Consider the following 26272-nt stretch of genomic DNA (forward strand, 5'->3'; position numbering starts at 1 on the left):
TACGAACAGTGTACTGTGAGGTCACTGTGCACATTATCCTTGTACAGTACAGGGTTAATATGCACAGGGATGTCACAGTACAGGGTTCATATGCACAGTCTCGGACGCAAACCCAGCTTTCGGACACTGGGCTGTACAGTACAACCCAAAATCCTTTGGTAATCCTCAGATTTCATGATGTCTTGCACACATTCATGGCACCCAGTGCCAGAGGCAGCAAAACAACCCCAAAACATCATTGAATCTCCACCATATTTCACTGTAGTTACTGTGTTCTTTTTTTTGTAGGCCTCCTTCCAATTTTGGTAAACAGTAGAATGATGTGCTTTACAAAAAAGCTCTATCTTGGTCTCATCTATCCACAAGATGTTTTCCCAGAAGGATTTTGGCTTACTCAAGTTCATTTTGGCAAAATGTATTCTGGCTTTTTTATGTCTCTGTGTCAGCAGTAGGGTCCTCCTTGGTCTCCTGCCATAGCGTTTCCTTTCAATTAAATGTCGACGGATAGTTCACGCTGACACTGATGCTCCCTGAGCCTGCAGGACAGGTTGAATATCTTTGGAACTTGTTTGGGGCTGCTTATACACCATCCGGACTATCCTGCGTTGATACCTTTCATCAATTTTTCTCTTCCATCCATGCCCAGGGAGATTAACTACAGTGCAATGGGTTGCAAACTTATACATAATGTTGCTCACTGTGGACAAAGGCAAATCTAGATCTCTGGAGATGGACTTGTAACCTTGAGATTGTTGATATTTTTCCAGTTTTGGTTCTCAAGTTCTCTTCTCCTCTTTCTGTTGTCCATGCTTAGTGTGGCACACAGACACAAAATGCAAAGACTAAGTGAACTTCTCTCCTTTTAATCTGCTTTCTGGTGTGATTTTTATATTGCCCACACCTGTTACTTGCCCCAGGAAACAATCTTATTGCCGCATGAAACAATCTTATTTTTCCACAATTTTGAAAGGGTGCCAATAACTTTGTCCAGCCCATTTTTTGAGTTTGGTGTGGCATTATTTCCAATTTGCTTTTTTTCCCTCTCTTTTTTTTGGCTTAGTTCCAATACACACAAAGGGAATAAACAAGTGTATAGCAAAACATTTGTTACTGCAATTATTTATTGTGAGAAATACTTCATTTACGGCCATGACTGTAAATAGGAGAGGTAATGCTGGGATCCCGCAGGAATGTGCATATGGGCGGTGCTAAGTCTGATAAGAGTTCTGATACATAAAACAAGATGAAGCAAAGACTGCACTCACCATCCGACATATCTTTATTCAATCATGTGTAGGCAAACGCCTACACATGATTGAATAAAGATATGTTGGACGGTGAGTGCAGTCTTTGCTTCCTCTTGTTCTTTGTAATAATACACACATTGAAGTAACAGTACAGGGATGATAAACACAGTGATGTCACAGTATAGAGATAATACACACAGTGATGTCACAGTATAGTAATACTACACATACTGTGCCCTTTTTTTTTTCTTGAGCCTCTCTTCTCCAAGATGTCTGTGTATGTGCTGCTGGGTGCCCTCACTACTGGTGGCTGTGATTAGGCTGCCAGTATTTATATTCAATCTGTTTTAGGCTACGTTGAAATCTGCATTGAAGGTCCATTGGGGGGGGGGGGGGGGTCAGTCACAGAATCAATTTAAAAAGTGGGGCCTAAGCAGACAAAAAAAAAAATGCTGTAAGCAGTATTCTTTTGTTTGATCAGATCCTGCTAAATGAACGGACATCAAATGGAAACTCGACAGATCCCATTAAAGTCGGTCTCCGTTGTGCAATGGATCTTTTGGCCTTCAACAGAATCTACGATGGAGGCCCTGCACTGAGCCACTGACATAGATGTGAGTGAGACCTTACACAGGACTTGAGCACCCCCCCTCCCCCAAATAAGTGTGGGCTCCAGTGCTACTTTCTTTTCCCATTTTTTCTCACTCTGCAGTAAGTGGGAGTACCACAGACTCCACCCCTTATGTTATCTTATAGGGACCAACAACCAGCAACATGTTTGCAGAAATATTCTTCAACTCCATCAAGACACAATACATTTTTTTCTTTATTTCATTTTCAACTTTTAAGAGCTGTAGCTTTTTGTGGGAATGTGAACAAAACAACTGTGAAACTTTTTAGGTTATTTTTTGTCTCCACCATCTATAAAAGATCAAACACAAGAAACAAAACATTATATACATTTTTTGTACAGATAATGACAATGGCCCAGATTTATCAAACTGTGTGAGAGAAAAAGTGGAGTGATTTTCCCATAGCAACCAATCACAGCTCAGCTTTCACTTTACCAGAGCTCGTTACCTGAGCTGTGATTAGTTGCTGTGGGAAAATCACTCAACTTTCTCTCTCCCACAGTTTGATAAATCTGGGCCAATATATTTATCAACAGCCTTCTATAAGGAGAGTTTTGTCTGTCCCCAAGGCTAAAACCCTATAGTTTATATGGCATATAAATTTATATGGCTGCACATTAGGTCCCGCTCTTCCGGCCATTCCCTAGCAAAATACTATTAGTGACCCTGCTGAAATCGATGGGGAAAACCTCCCACCGCAATAAGAAATCCACCACCTCTGCCCGACCGACTCCCACCCCGCCCGGAGGCATCCTCTGCTACATCAGGGCGCCTCCGGCCTCTGCATCTCCCCGTCTGCCAGCCATCACAGGGCCCCGCGCAAGGCCTTCGCTCCCGCTCCGGAGGTCCTGCCTTGCTCTGGGCTGCTGACTATCCTGCTCTACTCCTGCCTGCTCCGGAAACTCAGAGGAAGCCTCCCTGACGGCTGGCGCCTCCAGATGCTGGTCCCTCCGGGCTCAGTGCGGCTCCCCAGCCACCCGTGCTCAGCACTGCTGCGGAGACCCGGGTCCTGACGCCACACCTGCAAAGGTACCTGCTGCTGCTTTTTTGCTGTGCCCGGATCCGGCTGTGAGTGCCCCAGCAAGCCGGCCGGGAATCCAGGTCCCCTGAGTGCTGCCCTGCTTTCCTCCTGGCGAGTCACCTGCCCTACCACCAACTCTTTTCTAAGGGGTTAGCGGTCCGACTCAGCTCATTTCTTCCTACCCTCATACATAAGGATCAGGTTGGGTTTATACCCTGCCGCCAAGCAGGTGACAATACCAGGAGGGTTGTGGACCTTGTCGACTTGATCAATCAGAGGTCTGACCAGGCTTTAATTCTCAGTTTAGATCCCGAGAAGGCCTTTTCTTACTGCATTGCAGGGTCTCTACTCTTCTCCCACTGCCTCTCTCAAGCTCCCTTCCTCTCCCTCTCTGATCTTCCCTCTGATTAATGGTACTCATCAGGGTTGCCCGCTTTCCCCCCTGTTTTTTGCTTTATGCATTGAACTTCTTGCTGCCATGATTAGGGGGGATCCGGACTTCACTGGCATTCCCTTACATGATAGGGAATTTAAGATTTGCTTATTTGCTGATGATGTTCTTCTCACTTTCCCGTCCTCTGCTATCGCTCCCTAAACTTTATAAAGCTCTCCATGCCTATGGTGTGGTCTCTGGCTATAAAGTTAATCTTTCTAAAACGGAGGCACTTTCACTGAATCTTCCTTTGTCTTCTGTCTACCCTCCTACATTCTAACTACTCTTTTAAATGGTCCTCTTCTGCAATTAAGTATTTGGGGGTTCACTTTAAGTCTTGATATGCCTCTCTTTACTCTACTAATTATCTTCCCCTTTTCGGAGATTTAAGGGCTCTTTTAGAGAAGTGGAGGTCGCAATATATCTCCTTTTTTGGTCGTATTGCGGCCGTTAAAATGACAACCCTCCCTTTATTTTTTCGAGGTGTTACTCTTTCGTGTGCCTCTGTCCGCCCTTTGCTCTTTTCAGTCGGCCATTTTTAGTTTTATTTGGGAGGGGAAGAGACATCGTCTTCCAATGTCTGTTATGATGGCTGGTAGGGCTATGGGGGGCTTGGCGGTTCCTGATGTGACAAAATATTAATGGGCTGCTCACCTGTGCCACCTTGCGGCGTGGTCTACCTACCATGCATATAGCCGCTGGATGGAGCTGGAGAAGCTCTGGCTGGCCCGAGTTCACCCTAATACCATTCTACGGTGCGCTACGGCATCTGCTATTTCTCTCTCTCCTCTTCTGGGTCCTATGGCCTTCTCTAGTTATGTTTGGAGGTATTGTTCTAGGAAGTTCAAGCTGTTTTCTTCCCCTTCCCCTTTGCGGTCCTTCCTTCCTTCCTCTACTGTCATGGTGCGGCCTTTTCTGCTGGGCTGATGTTGTCGACCATATCTCTCGCTCTCTCCTGCCTTTTGAACAACTGGTCTCTCGTTGGGATCTCCCCTTGTCGGAGCATTTTCGCTATTTACAATTGAGGCATTTTATTTCCTCTACGCTTGGTACCACTGTGGTCTCGCAGCCTACGGGCTTTGAACGGTTATGCTGTGGCGGGCCTCGGGTGAGGGGACTTTATTTGTTTGCTTCTCTCCGACATTTACTCCTTTCTCCTCCATCCACCTGATGGTGATCCTCCATTACACCGCTACATGATTTCGCTGGGAGGACGTTTTAGGTACAACCTTCACCCTACCTCGATGGTGTGTTATTTGGGAACTGGCATCCAAGGCCTCTATTTGCACCGCCTATAAGGAAACCCAGTATAAGATGATTAGGAGCTATTGCATAGACTGAATCCAACCCTTTCTTTGATTCTGTACCCATGAAAAATCGTTAACAAAAATTACAGTTGAAAAAAATAAATAAAAATAAACCTTCTATATATTGACCGGAGGAGATGCCAGGGTTGAGACCCCTATCAATCAGTGTTTTCCCCTATCCGGTGGCTAGTGAATAACTTTTTTTTTTTAAGTTTGCTGGAAAAGTGTACACTTCAAAGCTGCCTATTCTGAGGTAAAAATACACAGAATATGTTCAGTCATCACCCAACTGCAGGCCAAAACTAACCCATTTTAGGGATCTGTGGGCATAATAGCTACAACTTTAAATTGAATGTGTGAATTCTACCTGTCACTACAGAGAATGCAGTATTGTTTTAATGTTGGTGTTACAGCAAAAATTATAAGTAAGCTCACACGACAAAGCTTAGACTATTTTCTTTATTATGGTATATGTTTTTATTTTTATATAAAGATCAGTAGGCAGTGCTTTTTTCCTAGAAAAATCAACAATCAATTTAAGCATAATGAATAGCTAAATAGGTAACATCCCAACTTTAGATACAGACATAATGCTAATCTCTTCCAGTACAATGGGGTAGGGCAGTGTCTTTTAAGAGAAAAAATGATCACCATTTTCCCCCATAAAATCATACTGAAGAAGATAAACAAAGTCCACAGAGTAATACATGAAGCAAGAAAAACATGTGCAATAGAGCATAAGTGATTATGCACAAAGGGTAACAAATCATAGGGAAAGCACAAAGGCAATTAACTGCTATACTGCTTAATAAACTTCTCCGATTTCTGTCTCACTAAGGTGTGTTGTTGGCGACTTGTCCGAGCCGCATCCAGGGCTCTGAGAACCATCTAGAATAAAAGCAAAACAATAACTCTTAACAACAATTTTTCCTTTTATCATTAAAGGGGCATTCTGGGTTCAAACATCTTATCCCCTATCCAAGGGATAGGGGATAAGATGTATGATCACAGGGGTCCCTCCACTGGGGACCCCCACAATCTCGATGCAGCCCCTTGCATTGTGTGCATAAACCCGGAATACCCCTTTAGGGTCTATTCACATGTACAGTATTCTGCGCAGATTTGATGAGCAGGATTTCAAGCTGTGTTCAGTCATTCAGTTTACATTGAAATCTGAAGCAGAAAATCCTGCACATCAAATCTGCGCTGAATACTGTATGTGTGAATATACCATTAAGGAACAAATAACTTTTGTGCATACATGCAGCAATATGGGGTACATCTATTTCTATATGAACATATGGAAACATAAATATTAATGTGTTTTTTTCCCCCACAAAAATGTATAAAAACGAAACAGGTTGCATCATTTAGAAATGCAGCTGCAGAGCTTGCTGCTGCACAAAAAAAATGCACTTATTTCCTTTTTTAACATTTGCAAATAAAAATCTACTAATATAGAAATTATGTCAAAATAAAACCCTATGTATCTGAGATAAATGACACAAAAATTATTTGAATATCAAATAAGAAGGAACACTATAGCTTTCAAACCTGCATTCAGTGGTAGAAAAAAAAAAAAAAAAAACAACAACAGTGTATTCATATCAAGTATGCACATTTATAGTACCTGTACGCCCTTGTATCCTGATAAAGGAACAAGGGCGTACCTGCATTCCCTGAATCCTTAAGTGGCTTTGGAGCAGTAATTGTCGGTTTCTATCAGCAATCCTGCTGGTGCCCGGCATTTGACCGTTTAAATTCCGTGATCAATGCCAATCACGGCATCTTAAGTGAAAGTTGAAAATGCTGGCAGCTCAGTGAAACTCGCAGAACCCCCACGACATGATCGTTGGGGGTTCTATGAGCCAAAATGGTGGAGGAAGGTCCCCTTACTTGCCTTCTGCAGTCTGGCTTACAAAGTGCAAAGTCTGTCGGAAGAGTCCGCTCCAACCCCCCCGCAGGAAGCCGCGGCTGACATGCTCCCTCCTTGTATCTCTATGGGATACACGGAAGGGGCGTGTTGGCCAACATTCCATGCTGCAGCAGACTGATGGGGCCCCTTTTTAGGAGATCACGGGGGTCCCAGCGGTCGGACCCTTCACAATCTATAACTTATCCCTTATCCTTTGGATAAATTATCTTTCACTATAGAACTTCTTTAAGAAGACCTGTTCAAAAGAGTTGATACCTGAGCAGCAGCATTGCTTTGGAAAGCAACATTTTTTACTTCATATATACCATCTTCTTTCTTCTGAAAGACTTTAAGACTGTGGTCCTGTAAAGGAAAAAAAGGCCAATAAAATAAATCACTCCTTCTGTATAGGCAGTTGTGAAAATGCAGCACTCAGTAAGCTGGATATAAGGGGAACAGCTACATTACACAAATGATTATATAATTGCAATCTGCTTCTCTGTCACTAGTTTATGCCCTCAGATAGGACAGCAAAAACCTTGTAAGAGATTTGCAGTTCCAACTTTAAACTGAGGATCAGCTGCTCATCTACACTGCTCAAATAAATAAAGGGAAAACTAAGATAACACATCCTAGATCCGAATGAATGAACTAATCGTATGAAATATTTTCGTCTTTACATAATTGTATGTGCTGAGAACAAAATCACACACAAATTATCAATAGAAATCAAATTTATCAACCCATGGAGGTCTGGATATGGAGTCACACTCAAAATCAAAGTGGAAAACCCACACTACAGGCTGATCCAACTTTGATGAAATGTCCCTAAAACAAGTCAAAATGAGGTTCAGTAGTGTGTGTGGCCTCCACGTGCCCGTATGACCTCCCAACAATGCCTGGGAATGCTCCTGATGAGGTGGCAGATGGTCTCCTGAAGGATGTCCTCCCAGACCTGGACTAAAAGCGAGACGTGATGTCCCAGATGTGCTCAGTTGGATTCAGGTCACAGGGAAAGGGCGGGCCAGTCCATAGCATCAATGCCTTTCTCTTGCAGGAACTGCTGATACACTCCAGCCACATGAGGTCTAGCATTGTCTTGCATTAAAAGGAACCCACAGCCAACCACACCAGCATATGGTCTCACAAGGGTCTGAGGATCTCATCTCTCATCTCAGGACCTAATGTCAGTCAGGCTACCTCTGGCAAGCAGGAAGGCTGTGCGGCCCCCCCCAAAAAATGACCCCCCCCCCCACACACCATTACTGACCCACTGCCAAACCGGTCATGCTGGAGGGTGTTATAGGCAGCAGAATGTTCTCCACAGTGTCTCCACACATCTATCACATGTGCTCAGTGTGAACCTGCTTTCATCTGTGAAGAGCACAGGGCGCCAGTGGCGAATTTGCCAATCTTGGTGTTCTCTGGCAAATGCCAAACGTCCTGCACTGTAAGCACAACCCCCACCTGTGGACGTCGGGCCCTCATACCACACTCATGGAGTCTGTTTCTGACTGTTTGAGTGGACACATGCACATTTGTGGCCTGCTGGAGATCATTTTGCAGGGCTCTGGCAGTGCTCCTCCTTGCACAAAGGTGGAGGTCCTGCTGCTGGGTTGCTGCCCTCCTACGGCCTCTTCCACATCTCTTGATGTAATGGCCTGTCTCCTGGTAGCGCCTCCATGCTCTGGACACTACGCTGACAGACACAGCAAACCTTCTTGTCACAGGTTGCATTGATGTGCCATCCTAGATGAGCTGCACTACCTGAGCCCCTTGTGTGGGTTGTAGACTCCGTCTCATGCTACCACTAGAGTGAAAGCACTGCCAGCATTCAAAAGTGACTAAATCAGCAGCCAGGAAGCATAGGAACTGAGAAGTGGTCTGTGGTCACCACCTGCAGAACCACTCCTCCCATTGGGGGTGTCTTGCTAATTGCCTATAATTTCCACCTGTTGTCTGTTCCATTTGCATGTGAAATTGATTGTCAATCAGAGTTGCTTCCTGAGTGGTCAGTGTGATTTTACAGAAGTGTGATGACTTGGAGTTACCTTGTGTTGTTTACGTGTTCCCTTTATTTTTTTGAGCAGTGTAGTTTATTTAACCAGTATCCTGATCAAAGTCAAGTAAGCTGTACCATGCATTCACACTGCACACAAACAACGATCAATTAGGGTTAAAGGGGTACTCTGGTGGAAAACAAATCAACTGACTCCAGAAAGTTAAACAGGTCTGTAAATTACTTCTATTAAAAATGTTTTAAACCTTCCAGTACTTATTAGCTGCTGTATACTACACAGGGAGTTGAGTTGTTCTTTCTGTCTGACCACAGTGCTCTCTATTGACACCTCTGTGTCAGGAACTGTCCAGAGCATGAGCAAATCCCCATTGCAAATCTCTACTGTTAGGACAGTCCCTGACATGGACAGTGGCGTCAGCAGAGAGCACTGTGGTCAGACAGAAAGGAACAACTCAATTTCCTCTGTAGTATACAGCAGCTGATAAGTACTGGAAGGATTTTTTAATAGAAGTAATTTACAAATCTGTTTAACTTTCTGATTAGAAAAAAATTGTACCCCTTTAAGGCTGTATTATATATCTAAGGCTATATTTACACAGAGATTTTTGTTTACAGTTAGCATATGTACTGAGAAATCTTCTGCAACATATCCATGAGTGTTGGGCTTTTTTCCATCTGTTGGGCTTTTATGCATTGGAATATCTTTTCTGAACTATTATCTTTTTTGAACTATATGTGAAAGGGCATATTCTGCTGCAATTTCCAATACAGTATTCCACCACAAAAAATCATATACTTTACGATATATGTTTTTTTTTGTGTTGTTTTAAACATTGGGTTCTATAGGCTATGAGCATTCCTCCAGAAGTATAGATCTGCAAATATAGATATATTTGTTGTACAGAAGGCTTAGATATGGTGTCTGTATCTAACAGTTACTATAAAATCCTGTGATAATTTTCTAGTAGTATCCAAAACATGCTACAGCAAATGCCAATAAAAATATAAATCAATATCACAAAAAAATAATATCTGAACTCCTCACACCTTAAAGTTTCTTAAACAGTGGCTCAGTTGTAATTCTTCTTGTGTTTTTAGCCTTTCAAACAACCAGCCAAATACACCAAGTGGCAATCAGGAAGATTAAAACTCAAGTGAAATGAGAAACTAAAAATCCTAATTCGGTATTATGTTGAAAACTTGATAATCATAGTCAAACCCCATATGCAAACAATTTTAGTGCATTTTAGTCACAAAGGTGAATTTGATATGACCTCTATCACAAAGTTGCATGACGTTAACTTTCTAAATATATTGTAAAAAAGGGAAACTGATAGCTGTTGCACCTGCACTAAACCCAATACACAGAGTTAGGCTATGTTCACACGGTGGAATGTCCGTACAGAAAATCTCCATGCGGACATTCCACAGACAGCAGCACGTCAGCAGAACATGCCAGTGCTAGGACTGCTCAGATATATGCTGTCTCATACAGGGAAGTAACTTGTAGCTTCTGGGCCTTGATACAATATCTGCCACAGGGCCCTATGAGTCAATTAGAATACTGGTCTCTTATGTGCTTTGGGGCCCTCTAAGGCCCCAGTGCGACTGCTACCCCTGCACACCCTATAGCTATGCCTTTGGTCTCATAGAACAGGTTTAATTTTTTTTTTGCAAACACCGGGAAGCAGGATTTCTGCTGAAGATATTGCTGCCATAGAAACTATGCTGTGTGAACAGAGCAGCAGAATCCCACTGAAATCAGCTGGACTCTGCTGCTGTGGAATGCGGAAATTGCAGGGACATTCTGCCATGTGCACATGCCCTTATAGTGCAGGTGAACCTGTTTAAAATGGTAAAACTCAAATCCGTGGCCCGGTTGCAAGATTAGAACAGTTATTAACTCACCCAGATCCATGGTCTGGTTGCGTGGATAGATCAGTTATTAATTTACCCAGATCCATGGTCTGGTTGCGAGGATAGACTAGTTTTTAGTCAGCGTTGCTAATATGTTAATTTCCTGCTTTGTGAAATTAAGTTGGGACCCGGCATACTCAGCATCCCTGCCTCTATGTTGGGTCCTGCCTTCATTGCACAAAATCAGCGATTAAAATAATAGCAATGTCAGCTAATAACAGGTCTATCTCCGCAACCGAACATACAGATCTGGTTAAGTTATATTTCATTTTAATCCAATTAATCCACACTATAACCCTGTGTATTGGGTTATATATTGAATAATTGAATAATAATGAATAATTGAATAATGAATATATATTGGATTGGGTTATATATTGAATAATGCAAGTCCCACCTCTAGGACCTCCACCTACCTCTAAAAGTAATGCCTCTGTGCCCCATCTGGCATGGAGCTGGAGGTGGCTGAGATTCCCAAAGTATCCGTACATGCCACAAAATTTATTGGGATCTGCAGTACCTGTGTAGCACCCTGATTTCTACACTGGGAGTTTCATGACTTGAGGTCCTACTTTAGTATATCTTTATAGCAAACACACAGAAGCAGCATGGGCATTAACAGAAGTATTGAACAGTGTGAATCCAGCACTGTGGTACGATATAACACTATGGGCAGCATATCGCCTAATCCATTAGTAAGTGGGACTTTGCAGTAAACTAATGACAAATAAATAGTGCAGGAGGCAGGAAAGAGGTGTAAAAAAGAAAAAAGTGGAGCCACAAATTCTTATATTCACTTGTTGCTTGCTATATAAAAGTGTATATAAATGTACTATTACACTTGCTCAGTGTATTGGGTGTAGTGCCTCTCTCTCTCTAAATGACCGTTCAGGTTCATAAATAAGCATATGGGAAGACATCTTGGTCATCTTCTTGATGCCCTCCCTGGATCTAGTTCTAGTGAATAATTAGGACAGGAAAGGCAGTGTCTACTGCATCCAGACTGTTTTTCACAGGTAAAAAGTGTCCCAGTTTTCCAATCCCAGGAGACGGTCATTAGGAATTTGAAGAATTAAAGGGGTTATCCAGGAACATAAAAACTGAGCTAATTTCTTTAAAAAAAAAACACTACCTGTCTGTCCCAAAGTTGGGTGTGGTTCTGCAGCTCAGTTTCATTGAAGTAAATGAAGTCAAGTTGTAATACCACACACAACCTGGGGACAGATGTGGAGCTGTTTTTTTTTATTTTTTTATAAGAAAATTGCAATATTCCTGGATAACCCCTTTATCATTTTATGTGTACACATCAAGGTGTAAAGACTTTCACTTTGTACTTTTACGCATATTTTTAGGGATTGTTTTTATCAGTTCTTCCCCTGAGCGCTGGGTCTATTGTTTGGTTTTTCCTTGTACATATCTACGGACGAACCATAAGTATGGAACCCGGTTTCCTGTGTGCTCTCTGCACATGTGCATATGGGCTACAATAGAGAAAGAGGCTCCCAAACAGTTACGTTTTCTTGGCCTATAGGTGTTAGTGGTGGGTCACCTTTTGAACTTAGGTGAAACCCTCGACATACAACCACTGAGTGTATGAATGTATTTTGAATCTATTCTCTGACATGGTTGGTTAGGATAGTAGCACCACCATTTTTGCTTTCCCTTTTTGTCTTGTAAAGTGTCCCAGTCACCAGGGGTACAAAACACAGAAAAATGTCTAGAAGGGATTTTACATTTTGGTCCCATGAAGCAAACCTGTAGCAAGAAACAGTTTTTTGAACACGTGCTAGAGAAAGCACTTTGTCATACATGACACACTGGCTGCTCTGTTATCAGTAGGTGTCATCTTCGTTATACTAGTCAGTTTTTCACACTTCACTGAACATTGGGATGTGTGGTGGCAGTTTTTACAACAATTCCTATTATACATGCCCCTGATTGCAGACCAGGGGCATGGAGAGAACAATGGTGAGCAAAACAAAAAATCTGTACCTTCATCTCTTGGCAGGATGGCAAGAGCTTTGTTTACTGATTGAACTGTATACACATGCACAAGAAGGTTACTCCTTTGAGAAAGCTTTGCTTGTGCTGTGTTTATTGATATTTGAGCAGATACATGTAATTGAGAGGACTACAACATGGGCTCTTATGACTGAAACTGATAATTGCTGGGATGTATGTGTGACAGGCAGTGAGGTGGTAACTATAAAAGCAAGTACACTAAGCGATAGTTTGAGCTAGTGATTGTGTGTCTGTATACATGAGTGTGAAGTATACAAGCGAGTGTAAGTATAAAAGTGAGAGGAACTTAAAATTAAGGGACTTTAAATTCAGGGAGTTTAATTGAAATATTTGATAGTTTTTTTTTTTTACTGTTAATTTTTGCAATCCCCAAATCTAGTATGGCCTCCATGTTGGAATCCTCGAACAGCAGTTTGAGGGTGCATATTGTTGTGTGAGATGTGTGTGAGTTTTTTTTTTTTTAAATCAGATAATTTTTATTAAGGTTTGGTTGTATAACATAAGAAAACATCAACATACAATCCCCAACAACTCCCCACTCCACCCCCACATAGAACAAATCCATCTCATCCCACCCCCACACAAGCTCTGCAACCCATAGTAGAAAGAAAGCACAATCTGGCTCCCCCAATTCCATAAGAAAAATACAGGTGTAAAGGAGAACCCATTCCCCCAGACCCAGGCATAATCACATCATCAACCAGTTCACATCAGGTCATACAAACTCCAAGCTCCACACACACAGCAGGAGGGCAAGCATATCCACAGTGCACCCCATCAATAGCACACAAGTCGTCCATTCAGTACACAACTACACACCAGAGGCATACCTCCATTTAAGTGGCACTCACAGGGGGGTCAAATGTCCGTACCCAGGGACCCCAGATACCTTCAAATTTCTTTTCCACTCTACACTTGACATACATTCCTTATTCCAACCTAACCACATGTGTTACTCGTGTTATGAGATCAGCCACCCCCGGAGGAGAGGATCTGATCCAAAATTGCGCTATTAGCTTCCTGGCCTGATATAAAATTCTCAGAATCCCCATTTCCACCATGGAAGGCTCCCGACTGCATACTATCAGTACGAGCAAACATTCCCTGGGATTCCTAGATATAGTCACTCCATACACCGATCTAATGAGCTGCAACACACCAGTCCAATATGCGGTCAAACAAGGACACGACCACATCATATGTACAAGGTGTGCCTCCAACTCGCCACACCTCGGGCAAGCAGAGTCAGACCGTACCCCTATCTTATGGAGGAAAAGTGGAGTTTTATATACTCTATGTATAAAGAACAGTTGAGACAACCGGTGAGATTCAGATATCGACAGAAAGGGGGTAAGTGCCAGAAGTGCCTCGTCAGTCAGAACCCCAAAGTCCCTCTCCCATTTGGACCTAACCATCAGAGGGAAGCCCTCGTGATAAAAGGAAAGCAACTTCCCATACAACCAGGAAATCACCCCAGCTGATTCTCGCTTCCGTACAATAGATTCCAAGACCCCATTGGACTGTATAGTTAACAGGCTCATCCGATTCTGTGTCTCATAGGCATGGCGGATCTGCAAATAACGATAGGAGGAGGAACGTGGTAAGGCAAACTCCTCCTGTAAGTCCTCAAAGGACCGAACTACCCCCTGATCAGCCAATTGACCCAGTTCACAGAGTCCCCTCCTCTCCCAGAACTCAGCATCAGCGTAAGAATGAAAAACAGGCAAGCCAGGGTTATGCCACAGTGGAGTGAAAGTAAGAAAACCGGTAATACCGAAAAGTTTTTTTGCGTGGCCCCAAAGCTTACACAATAAACGAGTCGTAGGAAAGGAATCCGGAGGTCTGGTTAGAGCCCCAATCTCTAAGATGTGGAGTGACATTCTGCCTCCGTGCTTAATCATAAACAGTCGACCTGTAGGACCCAATGTAGATAATGCAGCCCACCCGCTCATCTGATGTAACTGCGATGCAGTATAGTATAACCACAGATTTAGTAGAGCAAATCCCCACCACTGATTTACCTCTCTGCAATGTCTCCTGGCAGTCTCTCCCCCCCCAAACTAATTGTCTGAAGAGTCGTTGAATCCTCTGAAAGTGGGCCATCGCAATCCAAACTGGAGAGTTCTGCAGTATGTACAACAGTTGAGGCATGAGGACTATTTTGGCTAGATTAGTACGACCCACCACCGAGATCGGGAGTTTGCACCACACCGACACTTTTTGAGAGCTCCTATCTAGAAGGGGGATAAGATTGCGGGGGACAAAATCATGTATGTAGGGAGTAATGTAAATCCCTAAGTACTTAAAGCTAGAGACTACCTGTATCTTTGAAGTAGCAATTTGAGGAATATCCGGCAGAGGATCAAGAGACATCAGGACCGACTTGTCCCAATTAATAGCAATCCCGAAAAGGACCCAAATTCTGCAATACAGGACATAACTGGGGCCAGCGAGTTTACCGTGTCTCCCATAAACAATAACATGTCATCCGCATACAGGGCCACTCTTTCTTCTATAGTGCCATACCGAAACCCTGAAATATCTGGCGACCCTCGTAAAAGGCAAGCCAGAAGTTCAATAGCTATAGCAAAAAGTAGGGGCGACAAGGGGCAACCCTGCCGTGTACCTCTCTGTAGGGCAAATGATGGTGAAAGCTTACCATTAACTCTAAGGCGGGCAACCGGACTCTGGTAGAGAAGTCTAACGTAGGAGAGGAACCTCTCCCCGAATCCCATGGCCCTCATCACACTCCATAAGTAATTCCATTCGACGCTATCAAATGCTTTGGCAACATCCAATGAAAGGACCGATCAAGCCCCCGTACCATCCTGAGACATCTGCAGATTCAGATACACCCTCCTGATGTTATCCACTGTAGACTTACCGGGCATAAATCCAGTCTGATCCTCATGGATCAGAGAGAGTATAACCCCCGCCAATCTGTTAGCAAGCACCCGAGCCAGCAGCTTCACATCTGCACATAAAAGGGATATGGGTCTGTAGGAGCCCGCACATAGGGGGTCCTTTCCAGGTTTTGGGATGAGTACAACTATTGCTTCCATCATGGAGCGAGGCAAGGAACCCTCTAAAACCGCTGACTCGACTACCCGCAACAGCTGCGGTAGTAAAATACTGGAAATGTTTTTATAGATCTCACTCGGGACCCGGAGCCTTCTCATTATTAGCATCTTTTAAGGCTTGCTCCAGTTCCTCCAGAGAGATGGGCGAGTCCAGCTCACCCCTCTGCTCCAGAGCAAGGGATGGTAACCTAGCCCCACATACATACTCCTAGAGGAGTACGCGTCCCTATAGAAGGCCAACATCACTTCCATAATTCCCTCCTCGTCAGTGACCCCACATCCTCGCTCATCTCTTAGGCAGCTAATAAACGATACCCCCTGCTGTGCCCTGGCAATGGAGGCCAACAGTTTATCAGTACTTTCACCACATTCAAAATATCGTTGCTTAACAAAAAAACGCTTATGTTCAGCAGTCTCCTCAAAGTACGTTTTATAGTCACCCTGGGCCCTCAACCAGATATCCTCAGTCCCGGGGAGGGGGCCGAGACATACGAATTCTCAGCTCCAACCACCACCATTCTCATTTTTCCCTAGTGAATGATTTATATATACTAATGTCACGTATGAATAATCCCCGTAGATAAGCCTTTAGGGAGTCCCACACTGCAGAGACCGAAGCCAAACCCAAATTCAAGGCAAGAAAGTACCGAAGTTCAGCAGAAATAATTTCCTGTAACCAGAACGGGTTCAGTCTCCACAGGGGGCGCACCCCTCCAGCATCGTCAGTAAAATCAATCTTGAGCCTGATGGGGGAATGATCCGAGAGTCCTCTAGCCAAATATTCTATATGCCTAACCATCCTAGCCATGTCCCCGTCACCAATCGCCAAGTCAATTCTAGAAAGGGTCCCATGCGTAGCAGAATAACAAGAGAACTGCAGACCAGAGGGATTGCGACAGCGCCACAAGTCAAATAGGTCAACCTCAGACAGTAGGGTAGCAAGTCCAGTCGGCCTAGAGGGAGGGGAGGGGGACCGAGATCCCCAGAACCTATCCACAGAAGCATCTAGGACCTGGTTAAAGTCACCACAGATAAGGACAGGGGCTACTGGGAAACCCGAAATTACACGATGCATGACTCCACGAGAGAACATGATGCATGACTCCACTGCTATAAGGGGGAGGGATGTACACACCCACAAGTATAACCATACGGCAAGACATCTCCGCCAGCAGGCAAACAAATCTACCCTCCGGGTCAATGCTGGAGGAGCGAACACTGAACGGAATAGATTTATGGATCAATAAACTGACCCCTCTAGCATGAGAAGAGAACGTAGAATGGAACGAGTGACCCACCCAGACCCAACCGCAGTGGTGTCTCCCGTCAAATGAGTCTCAGTAAGACACAATACAGCTGGCTGAAAACGCCATCACCGCATTAAAAACAGCATAGCGTTTGGATACATCACCCAACCCCCTAACATTCCATCCTATAAAATTAAAGGCCGCCATCATGCATCCAGGAGTAAGTAACGGTCCCAAAAGCAAGAAACACATGCAGTGGGGACAGGCGCACACTCACAGGGAGCATTCTCATAGAGCAAGCAGTAGCGGAAGGAGAGACGGAAAACCAAACGAACAGACATATAACAGCAAACCAACACCCGAAACCAGCACACCAACACAGCCACACCAAGCGCCGCGGCTCACGGCATCCAGGAACGCAAACATGCCCACGGCCACTATCACACTGCAGACATAACCAGTAAATATACCAGGATACTTGGACCACGGTGAGTGCACATCGCAACCAGTCAGACAGCCAACCAAGCATTAATATGCAGCTAGAGCACTCCTGTAAATAGACATCAGTAAACATATCTCTTTTGGACCCATGACAATATAGCCCCACCTAACGACTCCCCCCCCCCCTTCCCCACAAGAAGAAAACAATTATGACTAGGGGCAGTATGAAGTATAAAGCAAACAAATCCCCCCCCCCCCCAACCAGCAGCCCTCACCCCCCAGCAGAGAGCGGCAGCCCAAGGAGAAAAAAAGGGGAAGAAGGAAAAAAAAAAAAAAAGAAGGAAAAAAAAGGAGGAAAAGGCATCAGCATTCTACACAAGGTCCATCTCAGCTAGTACAGTATAAGTTCAGGCCAGGACAGGCTCCGGTGACCCTCTCCGGGCCCTCCCACGCAGTTGAGCTTCATGTGTGTCCAGCCACCGGACCGCAGCATCCACTCCCTCAAAGAAGTGAGTGGTCCCCAAAGCAACCACCCTCAGCCTTGCAGGGTATAGCATAGAATATTGTATATTCAGGGAGAGCAGTCTCTTAACATCCATAAAGGAGGCGCTTTTCTTCTGCACCTCCGCTGAGAAATCCGGAAAAAAGGAAATGACATGGTTGTCCACGGTTACCGGCTGTTTTTCTCTAGCCAGTTTAAGTACCAGGTCCCTGTCATGGTAATGTAGAAGCTTCACTAGCATAGATCTGGGCGGATCACCAGGAGGAAATGGTCGTATGGGAACTTGATGGGCCCTCTCTACAGCAAAGAGAGGGGTCAGATTATCCGCTCCAAACACCTCCTTAAGCCAGCTTTCCATGCACTCCGTAGGGAAACGACCTTCACACTTTTCAGCCAGTCTAATTATTCGCTCATTATTTCTCCGCAGACGATTTTCCCGGTCATCTGCTTTAGCTTTGAGCATGGCAATGTCCTGACTATGTCTAGTAGAGTCCCGGACTAAAGGAACCACAGTGTCCTCCACATCACTGACTCGCCCCTCCACAGCAGAGGTGCGCTCCGTCACTTTTTGCAAATCATGTCGCATTAAAGAGATAGCAGACTGCACAGTGCCCACCTGAGCAGACAGTTGGGAGAGGGTAGAATTACATCTTTGTATTTCCGTAAAAAATGCAGCCAGAGTAGGTTCAGCGACAGGTATAGCCGGGGCAGCAGCCAGCGCACCAGACAAGTCAGCAGGGGTACAAAGATACATGTGATTCCGCAACAGAAGCCTGCATAAAAGTATCATAGTCCTCCAGAGGATACATGGGGGTCCCCAAATCCACCATAGGAAGAGGGGCCTCCTTGCGGACAGGTGAATGAGGGGATTGTCGTCTCAGTGCAAATTTCTGCAACTTTGCCGCCACCTCCTGCTGTAGCGTCAACACAGTCCCAGATGAGGAAGATCCACTGGCACCCTGCTGTGAGGGACCTGCTCCCTCTTTATTCCTCCGACCCATGGCAAAAATCGGTCAATGTAATAGTAAGAACACACAATATGATATTGCAGGTGCCACAGAGCTGTCTCCAACCGGACAGTTCACCGACTCAGCCGCAGGTTAGTAACCAGGCAATGCCACCAGCGGGGGGAGCACTGAAGACATAGGAGCAGGGGCAACAGTCCAGCAACAAGGAAATGGGCCAGGCAGCACCCCCAACCACTTAAAAGGTGTCTCCAATATGAAAGAGAGGCCAGGGGGGGGGGCTCCCCCAAATCACAGCGACAGTCCAGTGGGGTAGCACCAGCAGTCCCCACAGTATATCAGCAGGCCCCCTGCAGGTGCAGCAACACAAGCGGCTAGGAAGTCTCTACGCCTGCACTCCCGAGGTGGCAGCCCGTCCCGCTCCCCCTCAGCACAGAGCTGTACTCACAAAAGCGCACAGGGACTCCGACAAGAGCCCCCGCAGCTCCGACAGTGGCGCAGCCACTCCGCCATACGCCTTCACGCCGCTCACTTCACCGGAGACCGCAGGAGAGACAGGGCCAGCCGCCCTCACTCCCCAGCACAGGATCCCCGGCACCGCCAGTCAGCACCCGGACCGGAAGCCGAGGAGGGCCTCACAGGATGAAGTCCGGACATCGCTTCGGGCCAGAGCCCCGACCCCACCAGCTACCTCCGCCGGGACCGGACCCCAGGAACCGCCACGGGGAATCCTTGGAACAGGTAGGGATATCTTCAGTCCCCCCCCCCAAGGAGCACTGCAGTGGGGAAACCAGACAAGACAGGTCTCGGAGGATCCCAGGCCCTGCGGCCTAGCACACCACAGGCCTCAATGCGCTCCCCAAACTCCTCCAATCCGCACAATGCGGGCACTGCAGGGGACCCCAGGATGGTGGGGGTCACGCCAAGAGGGACTGGAGTCTCAAAAAAGCAGGATGGCAGATATATTTGAAGGATGGGGATTCAGGATGGCAGGAGCTCAGCGCTCGCACGTCCTCTCAGTCAGCCATGCAATCTACGCCCCCCGTGTGTGAGTTGTTCATTTGGAAGCCCAGATCCTGGATCTAGAGGAGCAACTGGCAACATTGAGACACATTGACAACTTGGAGAGGAGTCTCTTGCTCACTGAGCAAGTACTCTCTGAGCTAGAGTTGGGGAAGGATAGTGGGACGGAGGTGCAGGACAGTCAGGTAGCTAGCTGGGTTACAGTTAGAAAACGGTTAGAGGGAAAAGTGTCATGGAAAAGTGTCAGGGAGGCTAGTCCTGAACTGGCACACACCAACAAGTTTGCCCAGTTGGCAGATGAGGGGGATGCCATTTCAGTGCTAGCAGTACTGCAGCAGGACTCTGCCTCTGACTGCCAGGAGGGTGTCTGCTCCAGTAAGGAGGGTGGGGTGCAGGGCATGCTAAACAGGTACTGGTAGTGGAGGACTCAATTATTAGGGGGGCAGACAGGGAGATCTGTCACAAAGACCGGGCTTGCCGAACAGTGTGGTGTCTTCCTGGCGCTCAAGTTCGGCACACCGCGGATCGGGTTGACAGGTTGCTGGGTGGGGCTGGAGAGGACCCAGCAGTCATGGTATATATTGGCACCAATGACAAAGTAAGAGGTAGGTGGAGTGTCCTTAAAAATTATTTCAGGAACTTAGGCGGCAAGCTTAAGGCAAGGACCTCCAAAGTAATATTTTCTGAAATATTACCTGTACCACGAGCCACACCAGAGGCAGCGGGAGATTAGGGAGGTTAACAAGTGGCTCAAAAGCTAGTGTAGGAAGGAGGGGTTTGGGTTCATGGAGAACTGGGCCGACTTCACTGTCGGATACCAGCTCTACCATAGGGACGGGCTGCACCTCAATGGGGAGGAAGCAGCTGTGCTTGGGGAGAAGATGGCTAGAAGGGTGGATTGTTTAAACTAGGGACTGGGGGGGGAGGGAATCTACAATGTAGAGGGGGAAGATCGTGTAGATAGAGAGGGGGGACTTATTAATATACCTGGGGTGTAGCGGAGGGTGGGGTTAGAATAGTTAATAGGGATAGACTTCATAGGAAGAAAAAACACACACCTTTGAATTGCAGGTTGACTAATGCCAGAAGTCTGTCCAATAAAACAGAGGAACTGGAGTGGTTGATGTCTGAGGAGAATTATGACATAGTGGGTATAACAGAGACTTGGTTGGACGATAGCGGTGACTGGGCAGTCAACATACAGGGTTATAGTCTATTCAGGAAGGACAAAACGGGAAGGGGGAGGAGTTTGTCTTTATGTGAAATCGAGTTTGAAGGCCGCATTGCGGGAGGATTTATGGGAGGGAAACTATAATGTGGAGTCACATATGGAGATGAAAATAAAAAAATTCTGATGGGGGTTTGCTATAAGTCACCAAACATAATGGAAGAGGCAGACGATCAATTACTGAGGCAAAAAAACAAGGCAGCAAATCATAAGGATGTGATAATAATGGGGGACTTTAACTATCCTGATATAAACTGGGAGACTGAGACCTGTGAATCTCATAAGGCTAAGTTTCTACTTGCTTTTTTGGGGGGGAAAACACCAAGAAAAACGCCAATTCTGCTGCATAGCGTTTTTTTGGCCAAAAAACGCTGCGGCCAAATCAATGAGAAATCGCAAAATTCTTTTCCACTTCCGTTTTTCAGTTTGGCGTTTGTTTTATCCTTTTGGCGGTTTTTCACTCTTTTTTGGCGGTTTTCAGCTCCTTGGCGGTTTTGCAAAATCGCAGCATGTTGAGCCACTGGCGTTTTTTCCCCTGAAATTGTGGCGTTTTTCTCCCATAGAAGTCTATGGGAGTAAAAAAAACGCCAAGAAAAACATCATGTGGGTTTTAACGTTGGCGTTTTTTTAGGCGGTTTTTATTCTCTTAAAATTTCGTAGGGTACCATTTTGTATTTAACGAAATAGTATTTAACAAAATGTTTATATATATTTTTTTAACCCCTTAAGGACCAAGGACGTACCGGTACGTCCTTGTTCCTTCTCTCCTGATATAACGCGGGGTTACACGGTAACCCTGCATCATATCACGGCGGGCCCGGCGTCATAGTGAAGCCGGGACCCGCCTCTAATAGCGCGCAGCACCGATCGCCGCGCGCTATTAACCCTTTAGCCGCGCGGCTAAAACCGAAAGCGAAAGTTGCCGGTTAACTCAGTGGGCTGTTCGGGATAGCCGCTACGAAATCGCGGCATTCCGAACAGCTTACAGGACAGCGGGAGGGCCCCTTCCTGCCTCCTCGCTGTCCGATCGCTGAATGACTGCTCAGTGCCTGAAATCCAGGCATGAGCAGTCATGCGGCAGAAACGTTGATCATTGGTTTCCTATGAGAAACCAGTGATCAATGATGAAGATCAGTGTGTGCAGTGTTATAGGTCCCTATGGGAGCTATAACACTGCAAAAAAAAAAGTGAAAAAAAAAAGTGAATAAAGATCATTTAACTCCTCCCCTATTAAAAGTTTGAATCACCCCCCTTTTCGCATAAAAAAAAACAGTGTAAATAAAAATAAAAATAAACATATATGGTATCACCGCGTGTGGAAATGTCCGAATTATAAAAATATATCATTAATTAAACCGCTCGGTCAATGGCGTGCGCGCAAAAAAATTCCAAAGTCCAAAATAGTGCATTTTTGGTCACTTTTTATATCATTTAAAAATGAATAAAAAGCGATCAATAAGTCCTATCAATGCAAAAATGGTACCGTTAAAAACTTCAGACCACGGCGCAAAAAATGAGCCCTCATTGCGCCCCATACACGGAAAAATAAAAAAGTTATAGGAGTCAGAAGATGACAATTTTAAACATATTAATTTTCCTGCATGTAGTTATGATTTTTTCCAGAAGTTCGACAAAATCAAACCTAAATAAGTAGGGTATCATTTTAATCGTATGGACCTACAGAATAAAGATAAGGTGTCATTTTTACCGAAAAATTTACTACATAGAAACGGAAGCCCCCAAAATTTACAAAAGAGCGTTTTTTTTTAAATTTTGTCGCACAATGATTTTTTTTCCCGTTTCACCGTAGATTTTTGGGCAAAATGACTGACGTCATTACAAAGTAGAATTGGTGGCGCAAAAAATAAGCCATCATATGGATTTTTAGGTGCAAAATTGAAAGAGTTATGATTTTTTAAAGGCAAGGAGCAAAAAACGAAAATGCAGAAACGGAAAAACCCCCGGTCATTAAGGGGTTAAACAGGGATCAATTTATGTGGGTGGGCAGGGCAATAAAATTGTAGCCAACAATAATAAAAATGTAGTGTGTGTGTGTGTGTTTTTCACTTTTTATTCTTTATTTTTTAACCCCTTAAGGACTCAGCCCATTTTGGCCTTAAGGACTCAGACAATTTAATTTTTACGTTTTCATTTTTTCCTCCTCGCCTTCTAAAAATCATAACTCTTTTATATTTTCATCCACAGACTAGTATGAGGGCTTGTTTTTTGCGCGACCAGTTGTCCTTTGTAATGACATAACTCATTAGATCATAAAATGTATGGCGCAACCAAAAAACACTATTTTTGTGGGGAAATTAAAACGAAAAACGCAATTTTGCTAATTTTGGAAGGTTTCGTTTTCACGCCATACAATTTATGGTAAAAATTATGTGTGTTCTTTATTCTGAGGGTCAATACGATTAAAATGATACTCATTATTACATACTTTTCTATTATTGTTGCGCTTAAAAAAAATCACAAACTTTTTAACCAAATTAGTACGTTTATAATCCCTTTATTTTGATGACCTCTAACTTTTTTATTTTTCCGTATAAGCGGCAGTATTGGGGCTCATTTTTTGCGCCATGATCTGTACTTTTTTTTGATACCACATTTGCATATAAAAAACTTTAAATAATTTTTTAATAATTTTTTTTTTATAAAATGTATTAAAAAAGTAGCAATTTTGGACTTTTTTTTTTCCGTTCACGCCGTTCACCGTACGGGATCATTAACATTTTATTTTAATAGTTTGGACATTTACGCACGCGGCGATACCAAATATGTCTATAAAATTAATTTTTTACGCTTTTTGGGGGTAAAATAGGAAAAAACTGACATTTTACTTTTTTATTGGGGGAGGGTATTTTTCACTTTTTTTTACTTTTACTTTTACATTTTTTTAATTTTTTTTTTACACTTGAATAGTCCCCATAGGGGACTATTCATAGCAATACCATGATTGCTAATACTGATCTGTTCTATGTATAGGACATAGAACAGATCAGTGTTTTCGGTGATCTTCTGTTCTGGTCTGCTCAATCTCAGACCAGAGCAGGAGACGCCGGGAGCCGGACGGAGGAAGGAGAGGGGCCCTCCGTGCGGCGTTATGAATGATCGTATCCCCGCAGCAGCGCTGCGGGCGATCCGATCATTCATTCAAATCGCACACTGCCGCAGATGCCGGGATCTGTATTGATCCCGGCACCTGAGGGGTTAATGGCGGCGGGTCCCTGGCTGCGATCAGCAGCCGGGATCAGCCGCGCACGACACGGGCATCGCTCCGATGCCCGCGGTTATGCACAGGACGTAAATGTACGTCCTGGTGCGTTAAGTAGCACCGCACCAGGACGTACATTTACGTCCTGCGTCCTTAAGGGGTTAAGTGGTACTACTACTCCCAGCATGGAACACACACTGTTCCATGATGGGAGTAGTAGTACCTGTACTAATTGACAGATCGCCCTGGGTTCCGTTGCGATCCTCCGGTATAATTTATAGATGCGGCTGGCCGCTCTTCTATGGTCCCCTGCACTGACGTATATATACACCTATTCATATTTCCCGCAGAGAGCTGTGATTGGCCAGATGGTTCCAGCCAATCACAACTTTCTGTGGTAAATATGAATAGGTGTATATACGTCAGTGCAGGGGACCATAGAAGGGAGGCCGGCCGCATCCATACATTATACAGGAGGATCACAGCGGGTGTCATGAGTGACAACAACTGTGATCTTTTCTTAACTGCAGGTACTACAGCTCCCAACATGGAACAGAGTGTGCACCATGATGGGAGTAGTAGTACCTGCAGTTAAGGACAGATCACAGCGGGTATCACTCCTGACATCCGCTGTGATCGTCCTATCTATTGCAGAGATGTGGATATTTCCCGCTGAGAGTGGCGATTGGCTACAACCATCCGACCAATCCCCACTCTGGGCAGAAAATATGAATGAGTGATGTTCTATTCCTATCACTGTCCGGAGTACAGAGCAGAGATGCGAGTGCTGTATAGAGCCGCTCTGCATCTCTGCTATATAATGGACGATCGCATCGGGCGATATGTCTATTAGTACAGGTACTACTATTCACATCATGGAACAGTGTGTTCCATGCTGGATGTAGTAGTATTACCTAAAAAATTTCAAAAAAAGAGAGGGAAAAAAAAAGTTAAACACAAACAATTTAATCAAAATTAATTACAATTTCGTTATAAAAAATATACATTTTGTTAAATAAATTTTTACCCAGCAAATACCCAGCAAATTTTGGGTACCAAAAAAAAAACGCCAAAGAGGCCAAAAATGCAATTTCCACACAAATGAAAAAAACACCAGAAAAAACGCCAGACGCAGTAAACTGCACTGGTGTTTTTCAGGCGTTTTTTTCAAACCAAAAAACGCAGGACAAAAAAAAAACAAGTAGAAACTTAGCCTCAAGGAAACAGGTTTCTGACTATAGCTAAAGACAATTATCTGTCCCAAAAGGTGCAGGGCCCGACCAGAGGGGGCGCCCTACTAGACTTCATATTAACCGACAGACCTGACAGAGTAACTAATGTGCAAGTAGAAAGACACCTAGGAAATAGCGATCTTAATATAATACATTATAGCTTGTTCTTCAATAAGGGAATCTCTTGAGGGGCCACAAAAACAATTAACTTTAGGAAGGCAAAGTTTGATGCACTCAGAGAAGCCCTTAACAATATAAATTGGGATAATGTACTCAAAAACAAGAATACTGACACTAAATGGGAGACTTTTAAAAATAACTTAAACTCTCCCTGTAAGATGTAACATGCGGCCCGCCAAGGACATTTATCCGGCCCACGGCTGCCAGGGACATCCCTGTGTACCGAAAGATGTTTGGAGCTCTGAAGTGGGGCAGAACACAGGCATACAGCCTCCAGCCATACACTGTATGGCTGGAGGCTGAATGTCTGTGGGGGAACATACTGCACCTAATGTGGGGGAACACTGCACCTAATGTGGGGGATCTATACTGCACCTAATGTGGGGGAACATGCTGCACCTAATGTGGGGTCCTATACTGCACCTAATGTGGGGAGCTATACTGCACCTAATGTGGGGATCTATACTGCACCTAATGTGGGGGAACTATACTGCACCTAATGTGGGGGAACTATACTGCACCTAATGTGGGGAGATCTATACTGCACCTAATTTGGGGGGATCTATACTGCACCTAATGTGGGGGAACATGCTGCACCTAATGTGGGGTGCTATACTGCACCTAATGTGGGGGAGCTATA

The 26272-nt window shown here is 44.6% G+C and overlaps 1 protein-coding gene across 5 annotated transcripts in view; it reads right to left on the minus strand.

The window, feature by feature from the left end:
* Positions 1-5085: 5085 nt before the first annotated feature.
* VPS13C (vacuolar protein sorting 13 homolog C) overlaps positions 5086-26272 on the minus strand; it is a 773393-nt gene continuing 752206 nt past the window's right edge. For all 5 annotated transcript variants that reach the window (XM_056572804.1, XM_056572802.1, XM_056572807.1 and 2 more), the window contains 2 exons: positions 6832-6918; positions 5086-5528 (listed from right to left, as the gene is read on the minus strand). In XM_056572804.1, coding sequence (XP_056428779.1) covers positions 5430-5528; positions 6832-6918 — 186 coding nt within the window. In that variant the 3' untranslated portion in view covers positions 5086-5429. The remainder of the gene's footprint in view (positions 5529-6831; positions 6919-26272) is intronic.

This window comes from Hyla sarda, chromosome 4, assembly GCF_029499605.1.
Source record: "Hyla sarda isolate aHylSar1 chromosome 4, aHylSar1.hap1, whole genome shotgun sequence".
In the NCBI taxonomy this organism is placed as follows: domain Eukaryota; kingdom Metazoa; phylum Chordata; class Amphibia; order Anura; family Hylidae; genus Hyla; species Hyla sarda.